Below are 27270 nucleotides of genomic sequence, written 5' to 3'. Positions count from 1 at the left end.
TTTCCTTCAGGAGAGAGTCCTCCTCAATAGAACAAAGGTCAAATCTAAAGCGATCTATGCACAAGTGTGTAATCTGCAACTCATATACCTCGAACATATATCTTCTGAGAAGAAAAATGAGCAATGATTGAAAAAATTACAGGGTTAAGTTTTTCCGATGGAAGTGGAGAAAAAAACATGGATATGCGGCACTGGTTAACTCTACAGTTCTAGAGAAATGTAAAGAAATCTTAAGTCACAACATTGTAAACAGGGGCTACTGCTCCGATTTTTTCCTATTCCCAAACAGAGAGAGGAGACAGTACCTCTCCTAATGTCGTCTCCATCATTCTATCACATGGAATCAAAGGAGTGAAATAATGTGCACCAATGGAACTAGTGGTATCTGGTCTGTACACTTTATAGAAAGTAACTTAATCAACTGTGCAGCCACAGACAATTGAGCATTGAATTAGCAGACCAGCAGACAACTGAAAAAAAATGGCTAGGTTTATTTAGCACAATCAAGTTTACAGAATCTGGGATACGCCCTACACCTGGTAAAGTCCAATCACACATGATAATAGACTCCAATAAAAAGCACACAGAAAAAAGTTCAATCATGTTCCTTTCTTCTGTTTCTTCTTTTCATTCTCTTCCTTCTCTTTTTCGATTTCAGCGACATACTTCTCAATTTCTTCAGGGTTCAAAATCTAGTGAAGAAAAGTGGCACGCCGTCAAAAGCAGGGTTTGCAAGAAATATACAGACTTAGTCTTTTTCCACAATCAAAATACATGCTTACATCAGTATCATTCATGTACTATTTGTTAAAGTCGAAATTCATGCAGCTCTTCATGTTTAAAACGATATCACAAAAGAAGAGAATCTTTGATAGCGTTGGTAAACAGATTTTTGAATCTGAATGATGAGGAATTATTGTTAATAGGTTTTGTTTTTTTCTTTAAGATAAATATATAAATTGACTTGTTGTAAGGATTATTGAGTGGAAACATTTCCCCAAACAATCCATTTAGCTTCTCTGAGAGTTGAAGCTATTAATTAAATCATGTGTTAATAAAACTCATTTTGTATGCCAGCAGGTCTGGGCATTTTACCATTGCTCATGTCCTGGACAGTTAATTGAATTACTTGTAATCTCAATTTGCTCTGTGATAACTGCTAGGCACATTATTATTCACTAAATACAGAAATTATATATATAGTAACAAACAAGATACATTTATATAACAAAAATGCAGTATTTATAAAAACAGTCTTGCATCTTGGATTCTCACAAAAAAAGTGCTTGCACAGCTCCTCCTTACTGACCCAAATAAGAGTCCAAGTCTTTTCCTATAGTGGAAGACTAACATCTACTAACCTTTTGCAATATTTATACATTCGATACTTCAAACTACTACTTTATATAATAGATACTAGCCTGCTATACGTACAAAAAAAACCTGGCTCCTTATTACAGGAGGCTTGTGACATCTCTAGTCACCTGTAATAAAGAAAGGACATATCTGCTCAACTCTAATAATTTCCTATAGTTAACTTCTGAAGTTAAAATGCCTGCAGCCACAGTGAACAGCGGGTAACAGAGCATAATTAAAGTTTCAGTTTAAACAAGGAAACTGGCTTTTCCTTCTTCTAGTAAGTTTTTCAAAAAAGAAAAAAGTGATTAGCATAAAGGAGGTTTTATGGCAATACGGTTATTTGTTTCCATGCAATAGGTTATTATCTACATGTTCTAAACAATCTGAGCCACAACAGTTATTAAGCTGCCTTACATTAAACGGATACCAATATCTTTTTCAAAAATTGTAAATTGCTCTTGCAGATCCCAATGGCGATTGCCTCCTGAAGTGGCGGACGGTATGGGGGTGGCGGGGCGGGAGGGGGTGGGTTGGGAGCTGGGGGAAAAAAAATCACTTATCTGATCTCTCCACATCTCCCCCAAGTAGTGTCTCTTCCACGAAGCACCGAGGCTCCCCACAGCCAATCACAACACTGCAATGCAGCGTTGTGATTGGTCTGAATGTCATGGTTCGGTGCTCAGACAGGGACTGGGTGCCTGGGCATGTTCTCCACCCAGTGTGTAATACAGCTTGTGGGGAGAAGATGCAAAGTACTCATGACGCATTGGCTGGTCCTGGATGGCCGGCCAAAGCGTTATGCGCACTTTAGAGTGCGGCAACCACTCCTCCTCCCTCATGTCAGGGAGCCAAGCCCCGCCTGTTACAATAGTAAAAATAAAATAACTTCAGTTATCATTTTCTTTTTTCTTCTACACTGGTCCGTGAGTAGTGGGGGCAACGCTCCTCTGCCTTAGCAGAGGAGCTGCCACTGGCCTCCTGGACTCTCCGGCTTACCCAGTCTTCGATTTGTCCAACATACAGGATTGGAAGCGGTGGCTTCCTTTTCCCAGGTCTATTAATCTGTTGTCCGCTCATGTTCCAAGAAGTTACACTGTATACTCTGGGATGCGAACAGCACATGCTGCCAGCTGTGCTCCCTTGGGGCTGGGGTGCGGCATGTTTGACCACCAACTTTATTCAGTCGCCATGGGGTGAGACAAAGCATCCTCCTAGCAGGCACCATCCAAGACCGACAACATCATGGCCCTGGTATCAGAAGCACGTGGTTCTTCAGCGGATAAGGATTTGATGGCCGAACCCACAGACACTGGGACAATCCTACAAGCCATCCAGGCTTCCTGGACAGCCATGGAGACAAAGATCGGAGAAGTGGGTGTCGAGGTCACTGTGCTCCGCCAACAGATCCATATGGGCAAATCTCAGAACTGGAGGACATAATCTGAGATCCTCAATCCAAGGTCCTTCAGCTGGTAACTACCTCCAAGGCACCACCGGACAGGGCAAAGGAGGAGGGAGGGAAGGATTGGGCAAGACTCACACCTAATTTTTCAGTTAGTGGTCAGGGGTGGGTCGATAGCTGCTTCTGGGGTAGAAGTGTGGGGCCGGGGGTTATATTTTGTTGTTAGTTTGCAATTTTTGCACAGTGCAGCAATTTTCCCTTTAAATCATTGTGCAACCTAGAGGATGATCTAACATTATCGCACTCATTAATCAACTCCTGTTCCATTTACAGGTTGGCACTTTACTATTCCACATTACCACCCCCGATGGCTGGGTTTAAGATCAGGACATGAAATGTCAATAGGCTGCATGACCGTGTTAAAAGAGTGGCGGTATTCCGATTCGCGAAACAGCACTACTCTGTGAACTTAATCAATCTGTTGTAATTGAAGGCATATATTAGGCAGAAAACAAAACAAAACCTCTACTTTTTCCACCCATCGCTTTGTGTGCAAAAAGTGTTCCATGTTTTGAATCATTTTTACTACTGAACAGTGAAATTAAATACCTTTCTACCTCTGGTGTATTATAGTTTTGTTGATTTCCTTTTTCAGAATCAAATGTTTGACATTCCACACAGTCAAAAATATTTTATATGGCTGGTTGGAACACGATACATAAAACTCCAACATTTTAATTTGTGACCTTTCAGTACAACATCTACAACTTATCCGTCTTTCACTTTTTTGTGGCATGTTAGGAGATGGTGCATGGAACATGTTCCTTGCCACAGAAGAGCTGACCATTGTAGAAACTAGTGGAATCAATGTATTGTAGCAGCGCTCAAGGTCAGTCAATTTGGGAGTTGTACTGTTTTCACTGACAGTAAGGTGTTTGAACCTATTGTTGGAAGAATAATCTCTCACTAAATGTAAGCGGAAGCACAAGAAACTCATTTTTTTAGGTCTAGCCTAGTGGCTGCACGCTCTGCAAGGCATGTTGTAGGAAAGTGTGCACTGGAAGCACCGTCCACTCTCTGCCCATATTTGTAATTGGCTTGTCTCATTGTCCTTCGTAAACGCTGGCTTTAGATTCATTAGGAGGCTTGTTAGTCCCTCCTTGCTACCGCCTTGTCTCCATTTGTTACCGCCCATAAGGACAGGGCCTTTTACTTGGTCATACACAGTCTGCTTTATCTAGTGGGTGAGCACTATTTTTGTTATTGATACTGATGGGGACAATGGCGGCTGCATGGGGACAATGGCGGCATATGCAGCGTGCCAGGCGCACTATCACTTTGAGGCGAGTACTGTGGGGGAAGGCAGCTATTCTTTTAAGTGAAAGCGCGCATGGCGCACTGCAAATACAAACAAGCAGCCGTCAAAACAACAAGGGCACAAAACAACAGAACACAGACTTCTGCAATGGCGGTTACTTGTTTGTATTTGCAGTGCGCCATGCGTGCTTTCACTTAAGAGAATCGCTGCCATCTCTCACAGCACTCACCTCAAAGTGAAAGCGTGCATCTGTTCAACAGACTGGGAGCAACAAAAAAACAAGCATTTGTAATGCAATAGGTCTCGCATTTACGCGAGTTTAAGCTATTGGCATAGAAAATGACAATGCCTTTGAAACAAAAATAAAAGGCATTGTCATTTACAATGTCAATAGCTCAAACTTGTGTAATTGCAAGACCTATTGCATTGCAAATGTTTGTTCTGATCTGCTGCAGTGTCCATCTTTTGAATGTGTTTGACTGTGTCAAGATTTAAGAAGCAGGGGGGCGTGGCTTGACGCCCAAGGAGTATGGACGCGCCTCCGTGAGGCTCCCGGTCCCGGAGCGGAGAAGTGCAATTTCGCGATGATTTCTAGGGAAGCAGCTGGCAGCAGTTAGCATAGGAATTGCTCCTGCATCGCGCACCATGTTTTTCGAACAGATTTGAGACGATTACTTTGCCTTTGTCAGGTAATTAGTGTCTGCTCGTCTCAGCAGCAGCGCGACCGCCATTTTGTTTTTCGGCGGAATGGCTTCTCCTTTCACGAGCTTTCACCACAAGGCGACCTAAGGACAGAATTCTAGTGGCAATCGATATCTCCTCTACTCATGATGTCCGAATGACCGTTTTTCCTGGGTTTTTTTTCTGTCGCTGTCTCTGTTTCTACCTCAGCCTGCATGGATGCTAGCAGTGGCCGCCATCTTAGGTAATGATTCGTCCCATTGTTGGCTGGATCTGCACAGTTTTTGCCTGTAGCCCACGAACATTTCCTGCTGTTACTCTTCATGACCACTTTTTTGGCGGATTGGGGTTTCTGGTAACCGTATTGGCAAATGATTTCTGGTCCTCGCCTCCACCCTGCTTGCTGCCTCACGACCAGCTAATGTGTACCATAGTCGGTGGCTTCTTCTTTTTCCCTTTTTCTTTTTTGCGTGGCGTGCCTTGCTACTGGCCCTGCTAGTTGATGGGTAGGACACGGGGCGCTCATACCAGTCCGTCCCTGCCGCCACGTTCTTTTATCAAAAACTCTACTTTATTCTCACAACTCTCCAAGTTGGAAGATTCGCAGTTATCTGAGGAAGAAGACAAGCATTCGAAGATGGATTCTGCACCCGCTACAACTGCCAAGTCGAACGTGAAGAGGCTAAAAAAAGACCCTCCCTCGCCTCCCAAAGCATCCTCGGACATCTCCATGGAACTTTTGCTACATGAGATAAGGGCTCTCAGACCCTTTATGGAGGAAACAAATTCCACACTACAAGCTCTCTCTGACAAATGGGGACAACTCGATACAAGGCTTACAGCGGTTGAACATGATGTTGCCACTTTTATCGACACTACTAAAACGGTTCCTGTCATGCACTCGCAAATTGCCACCCTCCAGAAACAGGTTGAAGACCTCGAAAACCGCAACCGGAGGAACAACCTCCGCAATTTTTGGCCTGGGGGAGGGACTTGAAGGGAGTGACCCCATTGCGTTCTTTAAGACTTTCCTCCCTAAAGTCCTTCACTTGTCAGACGGAACTACGCTCAACATCCAGCGAGCCCACAGGCTAGGGCGCGCTCCTTCGGCTGGTTCCTCTCCCCAGCGACCGAGGGGGGTCATTATCTATTTCTTAGAGTACACGGATTTGCTAAAGGTGTTGGCGGCAGCCAAAGCTCTTCAGCGTGTCACATGGTCAGGCTCCACGCTATTTTTTGCGCAGGATTACTCTAAGGCCACTGCTGACAGACGCAAAGCTTTCCTGAATCTTCGACCTGATCTTCGTTCTATGGGGGCCAGATTTGGCCTCTTCCACCCTTGTCTTTTCAAGGTCACGTACAATAATAGGACCACGACTTACGAAGATCCGGGGCGCCTGCAGAGCTTTATTGATTCACACAGGATGGATGCCACCACCTCTGCGGAAACATCCTCCTCACATGTTGCTTAATTGCTACTCAATAGTTGTGCTTTTTTCTCATTCTTCCTGCTCCACAGTCTCTCCACTCGCTAGGCGAAGTTGTTTTCATTCTATTTTATATAATAGTGCCAGCTTTTTGTGCTGATTTCCACTGCATTAATGGTTTTGCATTGTTACAGTAATGTTCTTCAATATTTTTTCTTTTTTAGGCTCGTACTTTCCTAATTCATGTTTTTTTTTTTCCCTCACAGTTGCTTCCTGAGATTAATTCTTGTCACATGTTCTTGTTTCACAGTTATGATGTCTCCTCATACGGTCTTCCCCGTTCCCCATCGGATCCTCCCTGGACGTGTGTCTGCTCCATGTGGTTTCACCCACCCTCCCACTCATTCTCTCCTTTTGTAGGTATGTTTTACATTTTGTTTTGCGTCCTCGCTGTTGTAATGTTTTTGTTTTGGTGTTGTGTTCTTTCATTCGTATCTCATTGCCTTTACGGTATCCCAACTGCTCCGACTCCCTCTCTCTTACTTATCTTTATTCTCTTCTCAATCCTCGCTCCGTCTCTTTCCTCTGTCCCTCTCTTTAATCAGAAGATTTCTTTTGTGCCATGCATTTTTTCCATTTTCTACGGATTTTGTACTGCATTGACTTTCTGCTTTCTAATTGCATTTTGTTTTACTTATGATTGCTCATGTCTTTGAAACTAATTACTTGGAACGTTAGGGGTTTACATTCTCCCATTAAACGGCAAAGGATCTTAACCCATCTGGCCAAATTAAATGCGGACATTGTCTTTTTGCAAGAGACTCATCTTTCTGCTGATGAATCGTTAAAGCTGAAAAGGGGCTGGGTGGGGGAGGTCTTTTTCTCTCCTGGGGATGGCAAACGGAATGGTGTGATGATTCTTTGCCGTAAATCTCTCTCGTTTACATTATTGTCTCAGAATTCAGATGTTAATGGACGATGGTTAAATGTCAAATTGTCCTTTAAAGGGGTTCCTGTATCTTTGTTCAATGTATATGCCCCAACATGCGGAGAACCATCCTTTTGGTCCACCTTAGCAGCTCAGATTGTCCTTGGTTTGGAAGATAATTTTATTTTTGCTGGTGATTGTAATCAGGTTTTTGACCCCTTTATAGATAGAAACTCCAAAGTCCCTTATATCCCCAACAAACCCCAGAAATCATTTGTGCGAGTTATCTCCCAACACCAACTTTTTGACGCCTGGCGTCTCTGTAATCCAACCACCAGGGAGTACACCTTCTATTCCCCCTCACATCATACCCAATCGAGAATTGACTACATTTTTGTTTCTCATTCTATCGCACAAACCCTTACGCAAGCAGAAATTGGCCCGATCTTGCTATCAGATCATGCCCCTGTGTCAACTGTATTCGAAATTCTCCCTCGAGCCACTGGTCCTAAGAGATGGCGCTTTAACAATACCCTCCTTCTGGACCCGAAATTTATCGCTGCTTTTACTACTTTTTTTGAAGAGTTTTTTGTGTTTAATACTGACCAGTCCATGCCCTTTTCCACCATCTGGGATGCTTTCAAGGCCTCAGCGAGAGATTTCGTAATTGGCTTTGTTGCAAAGAGGCGGAAACTTTCCCGCAAATTTACTGCTGACCTTTTACGGGACATCAAAACACTGGAACACTCCTTTTACACCTCGCACTCGAGCCAATCCCTTACGGCCCTCATTAACGCCAAATTAGCATTTAACAAAAAGTCTACGGAGGATGCTTCTTTGTACTTATTAAAGTCCAGTGCTAAATTTTATGGGGGCAAAAACAAGGCAGGAAAGATTCTGGCTAACTACCTGAAAGTTAAACAGAACAGACTCAATATTGAGTCTATCTATGATGAATGCCTGGATTTAAAATTTAAAGATTCGGATATTCTGAACGAATTCTCCCTATTTTATAAATCCCTATATACCTCGGAATCGCAGCCCTCTGATGACTCTCTTTCCCAGTTTTTTTCAACACTTCAGACTCCTCCCTGTCATCAGTCGGATCTCACTCTCCTGGAATCCGATCTAACGCACCAAGAATTGTCAGCGGCACTCCAGCTGCTCAAGAAAGATAAGGCGCCGGGGCCTGATGGCTTTACAGTAGAGTTCTTCCAACACTTTTCTAAGCTCTTATTACCCAAGTTGCACTCCCTCATAGCCTCCTTTAACACACTGGGGTGCTCTTCAGGCACCTTTTCGGAAGCACACATATGTTTGATACCGAAGGAAGGGAAAGACCATAGACACTGCAAAAATTATAGGCCTATTTCTTTGGTTAATATAGATTATAAGATCTTCTCAAAAGCCCTAGCCATACGTCTTGACTCCTACTTGCCTGACTTACTAGAAGCGGAACAGTCGGGCTTTGTTAAAGGCAGATTTATCACGGACAATACGAGACTTCTCTTTGACGTCTTGACCAAATCCTCGTCCTTGAAGCACCCCCTAGCGGCAATAGCGCTCGACGCCGAGAAGGCGTTTGATAGGGTCGAATGGAAGTACTTGTTTCATACTCTTCGTTGGTTTGGCTTCGGTCCCAAGTTTGTGTCCTTGATCGCTCTCCTTTATTCCAACCCGCGTGCGGCTATTTGCGCCAATGGCCTGATATCCTCATATTTTGATTTGGGCAGGGGAGTCCGTCAGGGGTGTCCTCTCTCCCCTTTTCTTTTTAATCTAGCTCTGGAGCCCTTTCTCTCTAGGCTTCGCCAGAACCCAAATTTATTCGGCTTTCAATCAGCGAACATTCACCTTAAATTAGCTGCCTATGCAGACGACATTTTGCTTTTCATGTCCAATCCTAGTGTTTCTGTTCCTGCCTTTTTGACAGATGTACAGGCATATTCTAACATCTCTGGCTACAAATTGAATAGCGATAAGTGTGAGATTCTCCCCCTGACCAAGTACACTTTTAAAGCAGATTTCAGCGCCTCAAATTTTACGTGGAGCCCCTCTCATATTAGATATTTAGGCATGTATATTACTCCCTCAATATCTGACACAGTAGCGCTATGTTTAAACAAATGTCTACAAAAAAATCACTGATTTAACGGCCAGATGGCATCCACTGTACTTATCGTGGTGGGGCCGGCTGGACACCATAAAGATGATGCTTGCACCCATTGTACTATACACCATATCCAACATTCCAGTCCCCATTCCGGCCAAATTCTTTAAAAAAATTAATTCCGCCCTCTCTTCCTTCTTGTGGAATTCAAAGCGACCTCGTATGTCATTAACTAAGTTGATTCGCCCAAAAGCTGAGGGAGGAGTTAATTTTCCTGATTTTCAGGTTTATCAAAAGGCTTTCCTTCTACGACAAGCCTCACTTTGGTTGCTTGACCCCTCGGAAAATTGCCCTCTATGGCTTAGGATAGAGCGTCTTTACCTCTCTCCCTTCTCCTTCCCTGAATACCTTTCATTTTCACCTAAACCGCAGGCGGTGTCCTCTCCTATAATTAAACTGACTTCCAAGCTCCTGTTGTCCTCTCCTTCTTCTCCTCCAGATTCGATTGACCACTTCCTAAATTCAACAATCTGGCATAATAAAGACTTGACTATTCGTGGCAAACCATTCTTTTGGAAAACCTGGCGTCGAAAGGGTTTAACATGGGTACACCAGCTTTTCTCAGACTCAAAGTTTATGTCCTTTCACCTGCTCAAACAACGTTTTGACTTGCCTGCCTCATTCGCGCATAAATATCCTTTGCTCAAGTCGGCTGTGATGGATAGGTTTGATCACCTATCTGCTTCGCCTCAGGTCCCCGCTCCTCAGACTTCTCCCTCACAACTCTCCTCCCTACTTAAATCTAAACCCTCGGCTTCTGGCATATATAAACACTTGCAAGGAGCAGGTGCTCCTAGACAGAAATCTAAGGTGGAGGAAGCTTGGGAGCGCGATTTTCAACTTTCATGGCCACTTTCTCTTTGGAATAATATCTGGCTCAAGCTGCGTAAATCCTCCAGGGCAGCAAACCTCACACAAACGTTATTTTTTGTGTACAATCGTATTCTACTTACACCAAGTGTTTTGAGCAGAAGATTCGCATCCACTCCAGACATGTGCTGGTCATGTTCGTCCCCAAACGCTGACATATTTCATGCGCTGTTTTTATGCCCACTTGTGCAGAGCTTTTGGGAGCGAGTTTGGTCCCAAATAAATTTAATTTTTGACACTGCATTTCCTTTTTCTACCCCTCATATTTTCTTGGGAAGTCTCTCACCATGCTGGGAGAATGTCCCAGGTAATACTAAAATTATTGATCTGTTGTTAGCGGCTGCGTTTCAGCAGATCACGGTTAATTGGAAGGACTCTACTAAAATCTCTTATAAGGCGTGGTGGTATGTAATCTGCCATACTCACAGACTGGACACCTCCTTTGTATATCCCGTGCAGTTGGCAACGAAACGTCTGGACCTGTGGTCCCCTGTTACATTGTTCCTCGATATGTGTGCTAAAAAATCCTCTCAGATAAAGCCGTCCCAACCTGAGGTCTTGAAGCCCCCATGAACCCCTTATACGTTCCCAGATTTACTTCCAAATATTTAACACTGTTTTGAGTCATTTTCTATGCATTGCTAGCATATCTTCTACCCATGAGTTTGTCTTTTATTTTTATGCAGTATAAGTCGATTGTAATATGATGGCATGAAATTATCGTTTTCTTTTTGCTCTTTGTCAATGGATTACCTTGATATGTATTTATTGTTATTGCCTATAATATGGATACCTTTAATTGTTTCAATAAAATTTTTCTTTTAACTTAAAAAAAAGATTTAAGAAGCATATGCCCACTGAAAGCCAGATCCAGAATATTCTGCTGGTCATTCAGATCCACAAAATTAATTTATGTCATGAGATTTGCCTCAATGCCACACAATGGCCATGGAGCAAACGCTCAAGGAAATTCTTTGAGGAACTGATTATTTGGTCTGAAGTGATTACCCCACTTCAAGAATTTCCATAAGATCAATCCTGCAGTCTCTACTCCACAGATTTAAAAGCTACTGCATTCAGTCCCTACATACAAAATGACAGTGACTTAGGAAGAATTTGGAACTCGCCTGTTCCAAGTGACATTACAATTGCCTAATAATCCCTTTGACTATTCTCTTCTGGAGGTACTGAAGATGATGACGAGGAAATGGTTACTTACATGTAGTCTTAGCTCTACATTGAAGTTATCTTCATTAAGTCATAAACAATAGATCAAATTCCCCCCTGTGTGTGGGGACCCTGGAACACTTTTTTCCACAAATAATCTCCACACAGGCTGAATAATTTCAACATGTCCAGTGTAAAAAGACACCCTTGCCTATAAAGGATTTTTTTTTAAATGAAACTAGGCTCAACGCCTACAAAGACCATTGCAAAACTACACTGCAGAATTGCAATTCTAAACTGCTGCTAAATGGTGCATTAAATGAGGGTAAAGAATGCTCGGTAGGCATTACATCAGCATAGTAGAAACAAAGACCATCTGCAGGAAGCCTAGATGCTTCTAATCCCAGAATACACTGTTTTTATAGCAGATACGCATAGTTGAACTAAAGAACCCAACACTGCTGGCACTTATCCTGATGGCCAAAAAATTAGCCATGAAGGGGAGCATTGTTAATGTCTTCAATTACAATCACTACGATTTAGAACCAGGACCACAAGTAAATAGCCATGATGATAATCATAAATCTTAGGGTAGCCAGCACATCCATATAAATGCAGCTCTCAAGTGTGTGGTAAATAATTTAATTACCGGGACTTAATTTGATACAGAAACATAATAGAAATAGCTCAGTAAATAAGAGGCAGAATCCGTGGTATTAGAGGTTCGGAATGGGCTTTATTCCAATGGACGATTCGAATCGGTGACTCCAAGTTCCATCACCACGGAGGTTCAGGAAGTGAAGTACATACATTATTGATAATTAATCACTTTTATACAATAGGCATTACATTGAAGCAAATGCAAGAGGCGTAACAATTGATAGTGTAGATAAAACATACATGCGTAGCAAAAGTGGGCGTAACTGGGTGTGACTAAAGAACGTCATTAAGTGTGATGTCATAATAGGGTGGTTCCATGAAAGAATTTCGCAACGTTAGCAGAATTACTTGGCAGAAATGCGCGCGCAGCAGCATGACGTGTGATTGACGTGCAACTAGGGGGTGAAGGGGACTTGACATTTAGCTCTACATGTGGCGACAGATGTCTGGAGGGTCAAGTCAACCTTATCCCAAATCATATCTAACATCCTATGTTTAAAGAACTATGTTATCCAAAAGAGAGGTCTCTTAGAGTAGAATCTTATTCTATACTGACTATACTGACTGTTAGTGCGTGTACAAGCGTCTAAGTGTCTACACTAGATGCGAGGGCGAAAGTCTTCCATAATAATAGGGCTATGAATTACTTGCATAAAGACAGAGAAGCCGGGCCTTTGCTCTGTAGCTGGAAGAATGTTTACTTAAACTACTAGACAGGAATGCATTGGGCAGGGAGCGGAGCAGATAATTTCGAAGGTGAAATACAGTTTTTTGGCAGGCAGCAAGCTGATTTCAGGCACCGTGAGCCGCGCAGAGAATGAGGACAAAGTTCATGGATACAGATGCAGGCTCAGACTGGAGCTCTCAGAGGCAGAAGGCAGGAAAAGCTTGATGACAGAATCAGGGCCTACTTGCCTGGACTGTAAAATGGCATAAGTGAACCATATAAAGCCGGTGGCCTTTCGTACTTAGGAATGGAATATCCGGCCCATTCATGGCGGATCTGAAAGAGGACATGTTAACGGTGGACGCACATGTATTTGCGTCTTCATAACTGGAACTGGAGGGAACATACATGTACTTGTGATTTATACATGGAACCGTTGGGGTCCAAGATAGGGGACATAACTGATCAGAAAAATCCATATTTCCACATTCCCTCCTTGTCCCCTACTTGCCCGTCAAGAGATATCAATCTTCATCAATCCATTGATCTGTTCATATAGCATCATTTGTTCTTCTTTTTTTCTTCTGGGACGAACGAAATCTTGGTGGTGGAATACACGATGTGGCACACAGACCACAGATCGCTGGTCCACATTGTAGACATAGACAGCAACTGAATAGTATGAGAAAGCCAATACCTAGGAAGGATAGGACCTTCCATCCAAAGGTAGATAATACACTCCAAAACCAACCGGACCAAGTCCAGGTGCCTGGATTCTGGTGTATCTGGCTTACAATCTTATGAAGGCGAGTTATGGCTTTATATACAGATGGCGAATTTTCTGGTATGAAAATGCAACAACTTGATCCGATGACCCTACAAGCTCCGCCCCTATCGGCCAGGATGACGTCAAGGACAAGACGATTTTGAAGCACAACAATCCGCATAGCAGACTGCTCTTCTGTTAAATTGCCTAAGGCGGAAATAGTTTCGTTCACTACTGCTTCAAGGGTTCTAGTTAATCTACGTATCAGCTTGCTATTAGTAACGGTACCTATATAGGGAAAGAGACCTTTATTGAAATCTGTGTATTTTTCCCATGCTGTTTCAGTGTAATCGACTATTGGGAGATCTCTCCTTTCTCTATTGTGTACTAACTGAGTATTTCTGTGATAATCAGGAGGAGCTAGGAAAACAGGTGGCAAAAGGAATGCTATATAACAGGTACCATCCCAATCTAGAGGTAGGCGTATATATGCGGTCTGACCACATATAAAATAGGAATGGCGGTAAGCTCTAAATGTCGACTTGCCTTGATCACTAAATTCTATTACAGTGGTGCATCTGCTATGGCCCATATGTATGGAACCATTCTTTCTTACACATAATTCACCTTTTACTCGAAATACTGACATGGCGGATAAAATTGGAGTAGCTTCGGATTCGACATTTAGGATCATAAGATTAAGCGTAAAATTACCTAATCCATATACTTCATTTTCTAGATCAGTTCCTGTTCTTTTGGGAAATCCCTCCTTGTTGGGGTGGCAGACTTTAAGTAAAACTAAGTTCAAATTTCCCCATACCCAGTTGTCTTGATAAACTGCAGAATTCGAATCTTGGGAATTAATTAAACTAAACCATGCTCCACAGGGACACTTTCTCATCTCACGCGCCGGCGGTGCGTTGCAGGCCCGGTCTCCTGCCACAGCTGGACGGACAACAACGCGTACCAGCAGGATTTCCTGTATCTCCCTCCGGTCAAGTGGGGGCGACTGAGGCTGCGATCAACACCCAGACGAGGCGGTGAGAAGTGCGAAGTATCCCGACCAGAGCCTAGCTGAGAGAGCAAGATCCGAGGTATACAGAGGCCCACCAAGTTCCGAAATTCCGAGGTTTCCGATGTTCCGAAGTTTCCGAAGTTTTCGAGCCGAGTCCAGTCCAGTTCAGTTCAGTTCCGTTCCGAGGCCTTCCGTTCCGAGCTACCCGGTGAGTACCATTACTGGGGAGGCGTTCTGGCGTGCACATAAGTTGTGCCGGTCCAGACGGGTTTGGGTACACAAATCCGGTCTGCACTGTTTTAGCAGTGTATCTGTACTGTTTAGCAGTATATCTAGTATATCAAGTATATAAATTCAGAATAATTCAGTTAAAATGCCGAGGATTATGTCTTGTGATAAAGTTTTTTTAGATCGTCATCATCATTGTTGCTCATTTAAACGTTAAATGTTAAATGTGTTAATACGTCCTGCATATTGTGGTGTGAATGACTGTTCATCATTGTGTTTATTGTATTAAGTTTGTTCAAGATCAAGTATCAGACCAGTTCTCAGTATGCCGCTCTTTTCGAAACTAAGACAGATCACAACTAGAAAAGGGGTACTCGAAGAAGCTGTTCCCATTCCTCCTAGGGACACTCCAGGGTACTTCATGTATCATAAACATGGCCTAGACGCCATATTATTTCTTGATCTATGGGTAGACTACACTAAGGAATTACCAGAAAGTCAGAGGTGGCCCGCAGCTGGGACCTGGGATGCAGATTGCATCGTGAAAGTAGAGGAAGAATTATGGAAAAAGAAAGCTAGACAATCACAGAAAGACGCCATTGAATTATGGCGTAAAGAATCGTATAGACGTACAGAAAAAGCACGTAGACAGGAAGAGAAGAGTAAGGAAAATTCAAATAAAGTCCGAGAAAATATATTAATTAAAGAAGGTACACGAGTGCCATCAGAACAAGTAGACAGACAAAGAAATGCCCTTATGAATGGTATGTATCCCCTTCTGGCCGAGGGATTACCTAAGGCTACTCCGGAGATACCAAAAGACTTGCCACCCCCAGTGTTCCCAATAAAAATGCATCCTAAGGGGCATCCTAGAACAGCAGAAGATGTTTTTCTTTCCTCATATTTAGATGAAGCAGCTCCCGAGTATGCTAACCCCGCCCCACATAGACCGTCTGCCGGGGAGGTTCAACGCCAAGACCCTGTATCTGTATCCCTACAGCATCAAATCCTGACACCAGTTCCGGCAAGCACATCTGTTTCCACGTCTGTTCCTACAGCTGCTTCTACAGCTGTGCCCACACCTATAGTTGCTGTATCGCGTTCAACGAATCCTTTCACGCCCGATACCCCAGACGGGGCTACCGGAGGTGCTACCAACATATTTTCTACGCCACCCAGAATAAATAAACTTACTTTTCAAGAAACAGCACATCCACGTACCCCCAAACTCATAAATGCCCGCACGCTTAAGGAACTTCTTGTAGATTGTAGATATGACCCTGTGCCCGGCAAAGAGGACGAAATGATCATGGCATCATTACGTATCAGACGAGCCGCGGTGTATTTGGGGAAGTTACCAGGAATGACTGTGCATCTAGATAATATATATCATTTTGTCCAAACAGGGCGAGATTCTGAATGTATTAACAGAGCTATGGAATACCAGAAAGTGGAGATACAGGGGGAACTGTTACGTTTCCTCATAAATTGTGTGATCAGAAATCAAGACCGACCGGGGGTAGACCCGGAAGCAATGCAAATTCTTACCAGATGGAGCCAGAATATATCAGAAGGGAGACATGATAGGCAAAAATGTATAATAGCCATGTGTCGAAAGATCCGTAAAGAAATAGAACGCCTACACGAAGAGAGATTAACGGTAGATCAGTTCGAACAAAGCGAGGAGGAAGGATCAGGACTGCCCACAGGACAGTCAGAAACCATAGCCTATGTAGGTAGAGGAAGATCTTGTAATAGTACTAGATGTTTTACTGACCCGATACGTCCGATATGTCCAGAAAATAACAGGAATTTCCAAACACCTATAATAAATATAAGGACCCCCGAGCATTCGTTCCAAGCCGCTGACAAATTACTCCGAGAACGAAGGGGTTATCATTTACTCGATTCTATGGATGAACAAGAATTAGCCAGGTCAGCCGTTCATTGGGCTGACAGTCCCGGAAAATATGGTGATGATACAGTAGCACACACATTTTTGAACCTCACCCCAGATGAACAGCGTTTAGCTGGGATTTATATGATTCAACAACTTCTTATACTATATAAAAGCCAACATTCAGATCCTGGTCCCTTACCTGATATATTAACTGAATTACTCACGAATAGATGGAGAGGTTCAGGTACTAAGCTAATTAAAGAAATACTAGAATCAAGAAAGCAGTACATTCTTTTTGTATGCCCAGAACATGTCTCACTGCCCATCAAGGAAAGACCGATGTATTACATGGACAGACAGAATCCCTTACGAGAAGTACACCCAATAAAGGGCGAGGACAATCAGTTTAAACGTGTATTTGTATATACGCCCATATCGAAAATAGAATTGTTAGAAATGAAGAAAGTGGTACCCAGTCATGACAAAGACCCAGCGGGTTTCCACCGAGAAATTAAAGACATGTTACTCATGGGAGAGTATACCTATCCCGACATTATGACAATATTAAAGGTATTAATGCCTGCTGGCATTTATGAAAAACTCAAGGAAAAAGAGTGGGAGGTAGGAGACCAAAAGATAGACTGGACAGCATTAGAAAATGAAGAAAGGGCCCGAGGTCCAGGTTCGGGGCTTGGGGATAAAACTAAAGCACTACCAGGTTTACTAGTACAGGTACTGCCACGTTTATTAACCACGAAAAAGGAAGACTGGGGTGCAATCTCAGCCTGTAAACAAAAGCAAGATGAAGACACTAGTGATTTCTATGCCCGATTCGAAAAATGTTTTGGTATAAATAGTGGTATAAAAGCAAGTAGCGAGTCATACCCACATCTGTTTGTGACAAAATTAGTTGAAAATTCCTTGCCCCAGGTGAAGAATAGAGTATTAAAATTCGAGAGTACCTGGCAAGGTAATACCCCATCACAAATGTTACAAATGTTACAGTACCATTACAATAGAATTAGAGAGGAACAAGAACATGAACAGAAACGCATGAAAGACACAAAAATGAAAATGCTAGTCTCCCAGACAGTTCCAGCTGAAGGTCATAAAAGGGGTACGACACAGTCCGGTGATTCAGCAGGACCTGTAAAAGGGACATGCAACTATTGTAAACAACCAGGTCATTACATACACGATTGCCCAGTCTTGAAGCGTAATATCGCCACAGGTAAAACACAAGAAAGACCACGGCCACCTAGACAGGATCAGAATGAACAAGGAGCACCACAGCATGCACAGTCCATGCCAGCTCCACAACAGTCTATACAGTTTGTGCCAGCTGCACCAGCGCTGCCGGTTGCTGCCACACAAACCACGACACGACAGCTGTACCAGACCGCACAGTATGACTATCCTGATTATCAACGATATGCATGAACCAGCCTAGAGAGGGAAGTTGACTTACCCCTTATCGAGGTCCCTGTAGACCAAGAAGGACCTTATGTACATAGTGAACTATTAGGCCAAGATAGAAAATTTTTACTTGATACAGGGGCAAGTCGAACAACTATAAAACGTAGTGAAGTTCCAGGGGCACCCCTCTCAGGCTCACAGAATATTTCCCTTGGTTTTTCAGGAAAACCTATTGTTAATGAAGTATCACAGCCTCTTCCACTTACGATAGGACCCTTAACCCGAACTACAGATTTATTGCTTACTAAATCATGTCCAGAAAACCTGTTAGGTATAAAAACACTGAAAGCTCTAGGAGCTATAATATGTTGTTCTCCGGAAGGAGTAAGATTGTTTTTACGTGATTTCAAAGGTCACTATGTGTCTCGAGACATGGATCCCCGACTACAGACTTTACCTACACATTTATGGGCACAAGGCCCTACTGATGTGGGTTGCATGAATATTACACCATATCGGGTTACATTAAAGGCAGGAGTGGTACTACCACGAATGCGACAATACAAGTTACCACCAGATGCTGTAGTGGCTTTACTGCAAATTATTGACGAGCTCATTGTCCAAGGAGTAGTTGTGGAAACAGACTCCAATGTATGTAATTCCCCGATAATTCCGATTCTTAAACGAACAGATCCAAAGGCTCCGCCAGTATATCGATTGGTTATTGATCTGCGCGAATTGAACAAATGCATTGTGCCACAATTCCCTGTGGTCCCAGATATCTCGTCATTACTGACAGCTATTGATTCCGAAGCAACATTCTTTACTGTAATTGACCTCAAGAATGCCTTTTTCAGCGTCCCAATAGATCCGGAAAGCCAATACTTGTTCGGATTTAGTTTAAATGGACGTAGCTTTAAATTCACACGCGCACCTCAAGGATTTACAGAAAGCCCCAGCATCTATAGCCAAGCACTGAAACGAGAACTTGACAGTATTCACATGCCAGTCAACACTGCCCTGCTTCAATATGTCGATGATCTGCTGATCACCGCTAGAAACGAACATGAATGTGAGAAAGCATCACTGACGGTATTACAATTTTTGGCCGAAAAGGGGCACAAGGTGTCCCCTTCTAAGCTGCAATTCTGTGTCCAGCGAATTGTTTACCTTGGTCACTCGCTGTCCAAGGAGGGAAGGCAGCTTACACCCGACCGCATTCAGTTAATAGCTAACATGCCGATACCCAAGACACAAAAGGAGGTACGGGCTTTCATAGGCCTCACTTCATATTGTAGGCAGTGGATCCCTCAGTATGCATTTCTAGCAAAACCACTCATTCAATTGACAACACAGGAGGCAGCCACATTGACTGTCCTCCCTTGGACTCAGGAACATACACACGTTTTTGAAAGTTTAAAGAAAGCTTTATGTCAAGCACCTGTCCTAGCAACACCATGTTACAATAAACAGTTTACACTCTTTGTTACAGAACGCGAAGGTACTGCCTTGTCAGTACTCACACAGGAACAAGCAGGATCACACAAACCATGTGCCTATTTTTCTAGTACATTAGATCCCGTAGCTCAGGCTTTGCCTGCATGCCTAAAATCAGTGGCAGCAACAGCCTTAGCAATCAGACAAAGCGATGCCATAGTATTAGGACATCCATTGACAGTACAAGTACCACATGCAGTAGAGGTTCTTTTGAACCGCACACAAACACAACACTTAACTATAGCACGACTCACCGGTTACGAATTAACATTGTTTCAGCCACATATAGAAATCAGACATTGTAATACATTGAATCCTGCCACACTGTTACCTGTAAATGGAACAGATCCACTTGCACATGATTGTATTGAAGTTATCACTATCACGACGAAACCCAGACAAGATTTAACAGACGTTCCATTATCAGACCCAGACCTGACGTTGTATGTAGATGGTTCATGTATGAGAACAGGTACAGGAGAGTTAGTGGCCGCTTATGCAGTCACAACAGACGCTGAAATCATTGAAACAAATTGTATAAATACCTTGTCCGCTCAAGCAGCAGAGCTCATCGCTCTGACACAAGCCTGTATTCAAGCCACAAATAAAAAAGTCAACATATACACTGATTCACGTTATGCATTCGGAGTTGTACATGACTTCGGCGTGCTGTGGCGAGAGAGAGGTTATTTAACTTCTCACGGTGCCCACATTCAGCACGGACCCCTCATTCATGCCTTATTAGATGCAATACATCTACCCACTGCAATATCAATTATGAAATGTAAAGCTCATACGAAAGTTACTGATATCATTTCTCAAGGCAATGATCTAGCTGACAGAACAGCAAAACAGACTGCTCAAACTCAAACATCCGACATGACAAAGACAATAGTCCCGACGCCAACACATTGCATGATGGTTAAGGATCCCGCTCTTGACGTAATTGACATACAGACACATGCTACACCAGACGAAATAAAGAGATGGACTGAATTAGGAGGGATCCAAACGGATCAAGGATGGATGACGAAGGAAAAATCTGTGTGGTTCCTTCCTGATTCTATGGTCCAAGTCATTATTAACACTGTACATAGTCCAGCGCATCTAGGGGAAAAAGCTATGCTAGACAGCATTCAACACATTTGGTTCAACAAACATTTACGAGCAGCAGCCAAACAAAAAGTTCGTACCTGTATGATCTGTTGTCAGTTCAACCCAGGAAAAAGCATTCCCGTAGAACAGGGTGGATTTCAGCCTCCTGATCACCCTTTTGAAGTCCTCCAGATGGATTATATCCAGATGGAACGATGTCGAGGATTCAAATATGTTCTCGTAGTTGTCTGTGCTCTTTCCCGTTGGACAGAGGCATACCCGGTTTCAGATTACACTGCCCCGACTACTGCCAAACAGTTAGTTCGAGAATTCTTCCCACGATACGGTTTACCACGTGTTGTCTACTCAGATAACGGCCAGCCGTTCTCATCCGAACTAATGAAACACGTTTCACTTTTGTTAGGCTATCAGTGGAAATTCCACTGTGTCCGACACCCCGAGGCAGCAGGTCTCGTAGAAAGACATAATCAGATCCTGAAAATTAGATTGTCCAAAATATGCAGAGAGAAAGGTGTCGACTGGGTAGTAGCATTACCAGTTGCACTCTTTTACATGAGAATGGTAGCACACTCTCGAACAGGGCTATCCCCGTATGAGGTGATCTTTGGCAGACCACCAAATATGTGGGGGACGCCTATACCACGTAAAATAACTGATATTGACTGTAATATGCTGACAGATTATTTGGCTTCCTTGATGTCTGCACTACAATCTTGTCGTTCACAGGTAACTGCAGCTTTTCCTGACAACACTGAGGTGAAACCCCATGACGTAGTTCCGGGGGACCTGGTCTTGGTGAGGAACTTTGATCGAAAGACTCAGCTGGATCCTAGGTGGAGGTCGCCGCAACTGGTCTTGCTCACCACAAGGACAGCCGTGAAGATCGAAGGCAGGAAAGGCTGGATACATTCAAGTCATATCAAGAAATTTCATGGACTACCATCGGATGTAAATACCACACCTCGTGTGTCTTCACCCATTGACTCAAAACTTCCTTTGGTTGAATCAAGTAATCACGAACAATATAAACTGAAACTCAGGTCTAACCAGTCAGGCAATTTGATTGTTTAAGTCCTCTCCAAGGTGAAGCGGTTGAATTTGTCTCTGACATGTATCCCTTAGACCTGAATAGAGAAAAAACCCGAAAAATGTTGAAACGACATGCATACTGTAAATCACTGCGTAGTCATTGCACAGTGACGTTATTAATTTTGTTTTTCTTAAGTCTTTTAATAATTACTGCAAGTATATTGTTGCACATATATTATCCTATTTCTAGATATGTTTATAATGTTACTGCTGAACATTCTTTTAGTGAATTACCTCCGCATGAGTTGTCTTATAGATTTGCGCTGCACAATAACACGTTTATTAGTATGTTACATCATTCCCATCAGGTTAGCAATGCTACAAATTGTTGGATCTGTGGCCGACTCCCTCCCTATCAGAATTATAAAGGAATTCTACCTCTCTTTCCATACCCGTTCACACACAACGGCTCCTGTGGAGCATGGTTTAGTTTAATTAATTCCCAAGATTCGAATTCTGCAGTTTATCAAGACAACTGGGTATGGGGAAATTTGAACTTAGTTTTACTTAAAGTCTGCCACCCCAACAAGGAGGGATTTCCCAAAAGAACAGGAACTGATCTAGAAAATGAAGTATATGGATTAGGTAATTTTACGCTTAATCTTATGATCCTAAATGTCGAATCCGAAGCTACTCCAATTTTATCCGCCATGTCAGTATTTCGAGTAAAAGGTGAATTATGTGTAAGAAAGAATGGTTCCATACATATGGGCCATAGCAGATGCACCACTGTAATAGAATTTAGTGATCAAGGAAAGTCGACATTTAGAGCTTACCGCCATTCCTATTTTATATGTGGTCAGACCGCATATATACGCCTACCTCTAGATTGGGATGGTACCTGTTATATAGCATTCCTTTTGCCACCTGTTTTCCTAGCTCCTCCTGATTATCACAGAAATACTCAGTTAGTACACAATAGAGAAAGGAGAGATCTCCCAATAGTCGATTACACTGAAACAGCATGGGAAAAATACACAGATTTCAATAAAGGTCTCTTTCCCTATATAGATACCGTTACTAATAGCAAGCTGATACGTAGATTAACTAGAACCCTTGAAGCAGTAGTGAACGAAACTATTTCCGCCTTAGGCAATTTAACAGAAGAGCAGTCTGCTATGCGGATTGTTGTGCTTCAAAATCGTCTTGTCCTTGACGTCATCCTGGCCGATAGGGGCGGAGCTTGTAGGGTCATCGGATCAAGTTGTTGCATTTTCATACCAGAAAATTCGCCATCTGTATATAAAGCCATAACTCGCCTTCATAAGATTGTAAGCCAGATACACCAGAATCCAGGCACCTGGACTTGGTCCGGTTGGTTTTGGAGTGTATTATCTACCTTTGGATGGAAGGTCCTATCCTTCCTAGGTATTGGCTTTCTCATACTATTCAGTTGCTGTCTATGTCTACAATGTGGACCAGCGATCTGTGGTCTGTGTGCCACATCGTGTATTCCACCACCAAGATTTCGTTCGTCCCAGAAGAAAAAAAGAAGAACAAATGATGCTATATGAACAGATCAATGGATTGATGAAGATTGATATCTCTTGACGGGCAAGTAGGGGACAAGGAGGGAATGTGGAAATATGGATTTTTCTGATCAGTTATGTCCCCTATCTTGGACCCCAACGGTTCCATGTATAAATCACAAGTACATGTATGTTCCCTCCAGTTCCAGTTATGAAGACGCAAATACATGTGCGTCCACCGTTAACATGTCCTCTTTCAGATCCGCCATGAATGGGCCGGATATTCCATTCCTAAGTACGAAAGGCCACCGGCTTTATATGGTTCACTTATGCCATTTTACAGTCCAGGCAAGTAGGCCCTGATTCTGTCATCAAGCTTTTCCTGCCTTCTGCCTCTGAGAGCTCCAGTCTGAGCCTGCATCTGTATCCATGAACTTTGTCCTCATTCTCTGCGCGGCTCACGGTGCCTGACATCAGCTTGCTGCCTGCCAAAAAACTGTATTTCACCTTCGAAATTATCTGCTCCGCTCCCTGCCCAATGCATTCCTGTCTAGTAGTTTAAGTAAACATTCTTCCAGCTACAGAGCAAAGGCCCGGCTTCTCTGTCTTTATGCAAGTAATTCATAGCCCTATTATTATGGAAGACTTTCGCCCTCGCATCTAGTGTAGACACTTAGACGCTTGTACACGCACTAACAGTCAGTATAGTCAGTATAGAATAAGATTCTACTCTAAGAGACCTCTCTTTTGGATAACATAGTTCTTTAAACATAGGATGTTAGATATGATTTGGGATAAGGTTGACTTGACCCTCCAGACATCTGTCGCCACATGTAGAGCTAAATGTCAAGTCCCCTTCACCCCCTAGTTGCACGTCAATCACACGTCATGCTGCTGCGCGCGCATTTCTGCCAAGTAATTCTGCTAACGTTGCGAAATTCTTTCATGGAACCACCCTATTATGACATCACACTTAATGACGTTCTTTAGTCACACCCAGTTACGCCCACTTTTGCTACGCATGTATGTTTTATCTACACTATCAATTGTTACGCCTCTTGCATTTGCTTCAATGTAATGCCTATTGTATAAAAGTGATTAATTATCAATAATGTATGTACTTCACTTCCTGAACCTCCGTGGTGATGGAACTTGGAGTCACCGATTCGAATCGTCCATTGGAATAAAGCCCATTCCGAACCTCTAATACCACGGATTCTGCCTCTTATTTACTGAGCTATTTCTATTATGTTTCTGTATCAAATTAAGTCCCGGTAATTAAATTATTTACCACATAAATATGTGGTAAATATTATATGACTGGCATTCATATAACACATGAATGCTGCGCCACGTGTTATTGCGCAGCGCAAATCTATAAGACAACTCATGCGGAGGTAATTCACTAAAAGAATGTTCAGCAGTAACATTATAAACATATCTAGAAATAGGATAATATATGTGCAACAATATACTTGTAGTAATTATTAAAAGACTTAAGAAAAACAAAATTAATAACGTCACTGTGCAATGACTACGCAGTGATTTACAGTATGCATGTCGTTTCAACATTTTTCGGGTTTTTTCTCTATTCAGGTCTAAGGGATACATGTCAGAGACAAATTCAACCGCTTCACCTTGGAGAGGACTTAAACAATCAAATTGCCTGACTGGTTAGACCTGAGTTTCAGTTTATATTGTTCGTGATTACTTGATTCAACCAAAGGAAGTTTTGAGTCAATGGGTGAAGACACACGAGGTGTGGTATTTACATCCGATGGTAGTCCATGAAATTTCTTGATATGACTTGAATGTATCCAGCCTTTCCTGCCTTCGATCTTCACGGCTGTCCTTGTGGTGAGCAAGACCAGTTGCGGCGACCTCCACCTAGGATCCAGCTGAGTCTTTCGATCAAAGTTCCTCACCAAGACCAGGTCCCCCGGAACTACGTCATGGGGTTTCACCTCAGTGTTGTCAGGAAAAGCTGCAGTTACCTGTGAACGACAAGATTGTAGTGCAGACATCAAGGAAGCCAAATAATCTGTCAGCATATTACAGTCAATATCAGTTATTTTACGTGGTATAGGCGTCCCCCACATATTTGGTGGTCTGCCAAAGATCACCTCATACGGGGATAGCCCTGTTCGAGAGTGTGCTACCATTCTCATGTAAAAGAGTGCAACTGGTAATGCTACTACCCAGTCGACACCTTTCTCTCTGCATATTTTGGACAATCTAATTTTCAGGATCTGATTATGTCTTTCTACGAGACCTGCTGCCTCGGGGTGTCGGACACAGTGGAATTTCCACTGATAGCCTAACAAAAGTGAAACGTGTTTCATTAGTTCGGATGAGAACGGCTGGCCGTTATCTGAGTAGACAACACGTGGTAAACCGTATCGTGGGAAGAATTCTCGAACTAACTGTTTGGCAGTAGTCGGGGCAGTGTAATCTGAAACCGGGTATGCCTCTGTCCAACGGGAAAGAGCACAGACAACTACGAGAACATATTTGAATCCTCGACATCGTTCCATCTGGATATAATCCATCTGGAGGACTTCAAAAGGGTGATCAGGAGGCTGAAATCCACCCTGTTCTACGGGAATGCTTTTTCCTGGGTTGAACTGACAACAGATCATACAGGTACGAACTTTTTGTTTGGCTGCTGCTCGTAAATGTTTGTTGAACCAAATGTGTTGAATGCTGTCTAGCATAGCTTTTTCCCCTAGATGCGCTGGACTATGTACAGTGTTAATAATGACTTGGACCATTGAATCAGGAAGGAACCACACAGATTTTTCCTTCGTCATCCATCCTTGATCCGTTTGGATCCCTCCTAATTCAGTCCATTTCTTTATTTCGTCTGGAGTAGCATGTGTCTGTATGTCAATTACATCAAGAGTGGGATCCTTAACCGTCATACAATGTGTTGGCGTCGGGACTATTGTCTTTGTCATGTCGGATGTTTGAGTTTGAGCAGTCTGTTTAGCTGTTCTGTCAGCTAGATCATTGCCTTGAGAAATGATATCAGTAACTTTCGTATGAGCTTTACATTTCATAATTGATATTGCAGTGGGTAGATGTATTGCATCTAACAAGGCATGAATGAGGGGTCCGTGCTGAATGTGGGCACCGTGAGAAGTTAAATAACCTCTCTCTCGCCACAGCACGCCGAAGTCATGTACAACTCCGAATGCATAACGTGAATCAGTGTATATGTTGACTTTTTTATTTGTGGCTTGAATACAGGCTTGTGTCAGAGCGATGAGCTCTGCTGCTTGAGCGGACAAGGTATTTATGCAATTTGTTTCAATGATTTCAGTGTCTGTTGTGACTGCGTAAGCGGCCACTAACTCTCCTGTACTTGTTCTCATACATGAACCATCTACATACAACGTCAGGTCTGGGTCTGATAATGGGACATCTGTCAAGTCTTGTCTGGGTTTCGTCGTGATTGTAATAACTTCAATACAATCATGAGCTAGTGGGTCTGTTCCGATTACAGGTAAAAGTGTGGCAGGATTCAATGTGTTACAACGTCTGATTTCTATATGTGGCTGAAACAATGTTAATTCATACCCTGTAAGTCGCGCTATAGTCAAGTGTTGTGTTTGTGTGCGGTTCAAAAGAACCTCTACTGCATGTGGTACTTGTACTGTCAATGGATGTCCTAATACTATGGCATCGCTTTGTCTGATTGCTAAGGCTGTTGCTGCCACTGATTTTAGGCATGCAGGCAAAGCCTGAGCTACGGGATCTAATGTACTAGAAAAATAGGCACATGGTTTGTGTGATCCTGCTTGTTCCTGTGTGAGTACTGACAAGGCAGTACCTTCGCGTTCTGTAACAAAGAGTGTAAACTGTTTATTGTAACATGGTGTTGCTAAAACCGGTGCTTGGCATAAGGCTTTCTTTAGGCTTTCAAAAGCTTGTGCATGTTCCTGAGTCCAAGGGAGAACAGTCGATGTGGCTGCCTCCTGTGTTGTCAATTGAATGAGTGGTTTTGCTAGAAATGCATACTGAGGAATCCACTGCCTACAATATGAAGTGAGGCCTATGAAAGCCCGTACCTCCTTTTGTGTCTTGGGTATCGGCATGTTAGCTATTAACTGAATGCGGTCGGGTGTA

At 42.9% G+C, this 27270-nt stretch overlaps 1 protein-coding gene across 1 annotated transcript in view; it reads right to left on the bottom strand.

The window, feature by feature from the left end:
* Positions 1–471: 471 nt before the first annotated feature.
* Positions 472–27270, bottom strand: part of PSMA7 (proteasome 20S subunit alpha 7) — a 91526-nt gene continuing 64727 nt past the window's right edge. The window contains exon 7 of the mRNA XM_085619778.1: positions 472–692. Coding sequence (XP_085475904.1) covers positions 600–692 — 93 coding nt within the window. The 3' untranslated portion in view covers positions 472–599. The remainder of the gene's footprint in view (positions 693–27270) is intronic.

This window comes from Triturus cristatus, chromosome 7 (assembly GCF_964204655.1).
Source record: "Triturus cristatus chromosome 7, aTriCri1.1, whole genome shotgun sequence".
Taxonomy (NCBI): domain Eukaryota; kingdom Metazoa; phylum Chordata; class Amphibia; order Caudata; family Salamandridae; genus Triturus; species Triturus cristatus.
The sequence above is the reverse complement of the archived record's forward strand: the minus strand, read 5'-3'. Positions and strand labels throughout refer to the sequence as shown.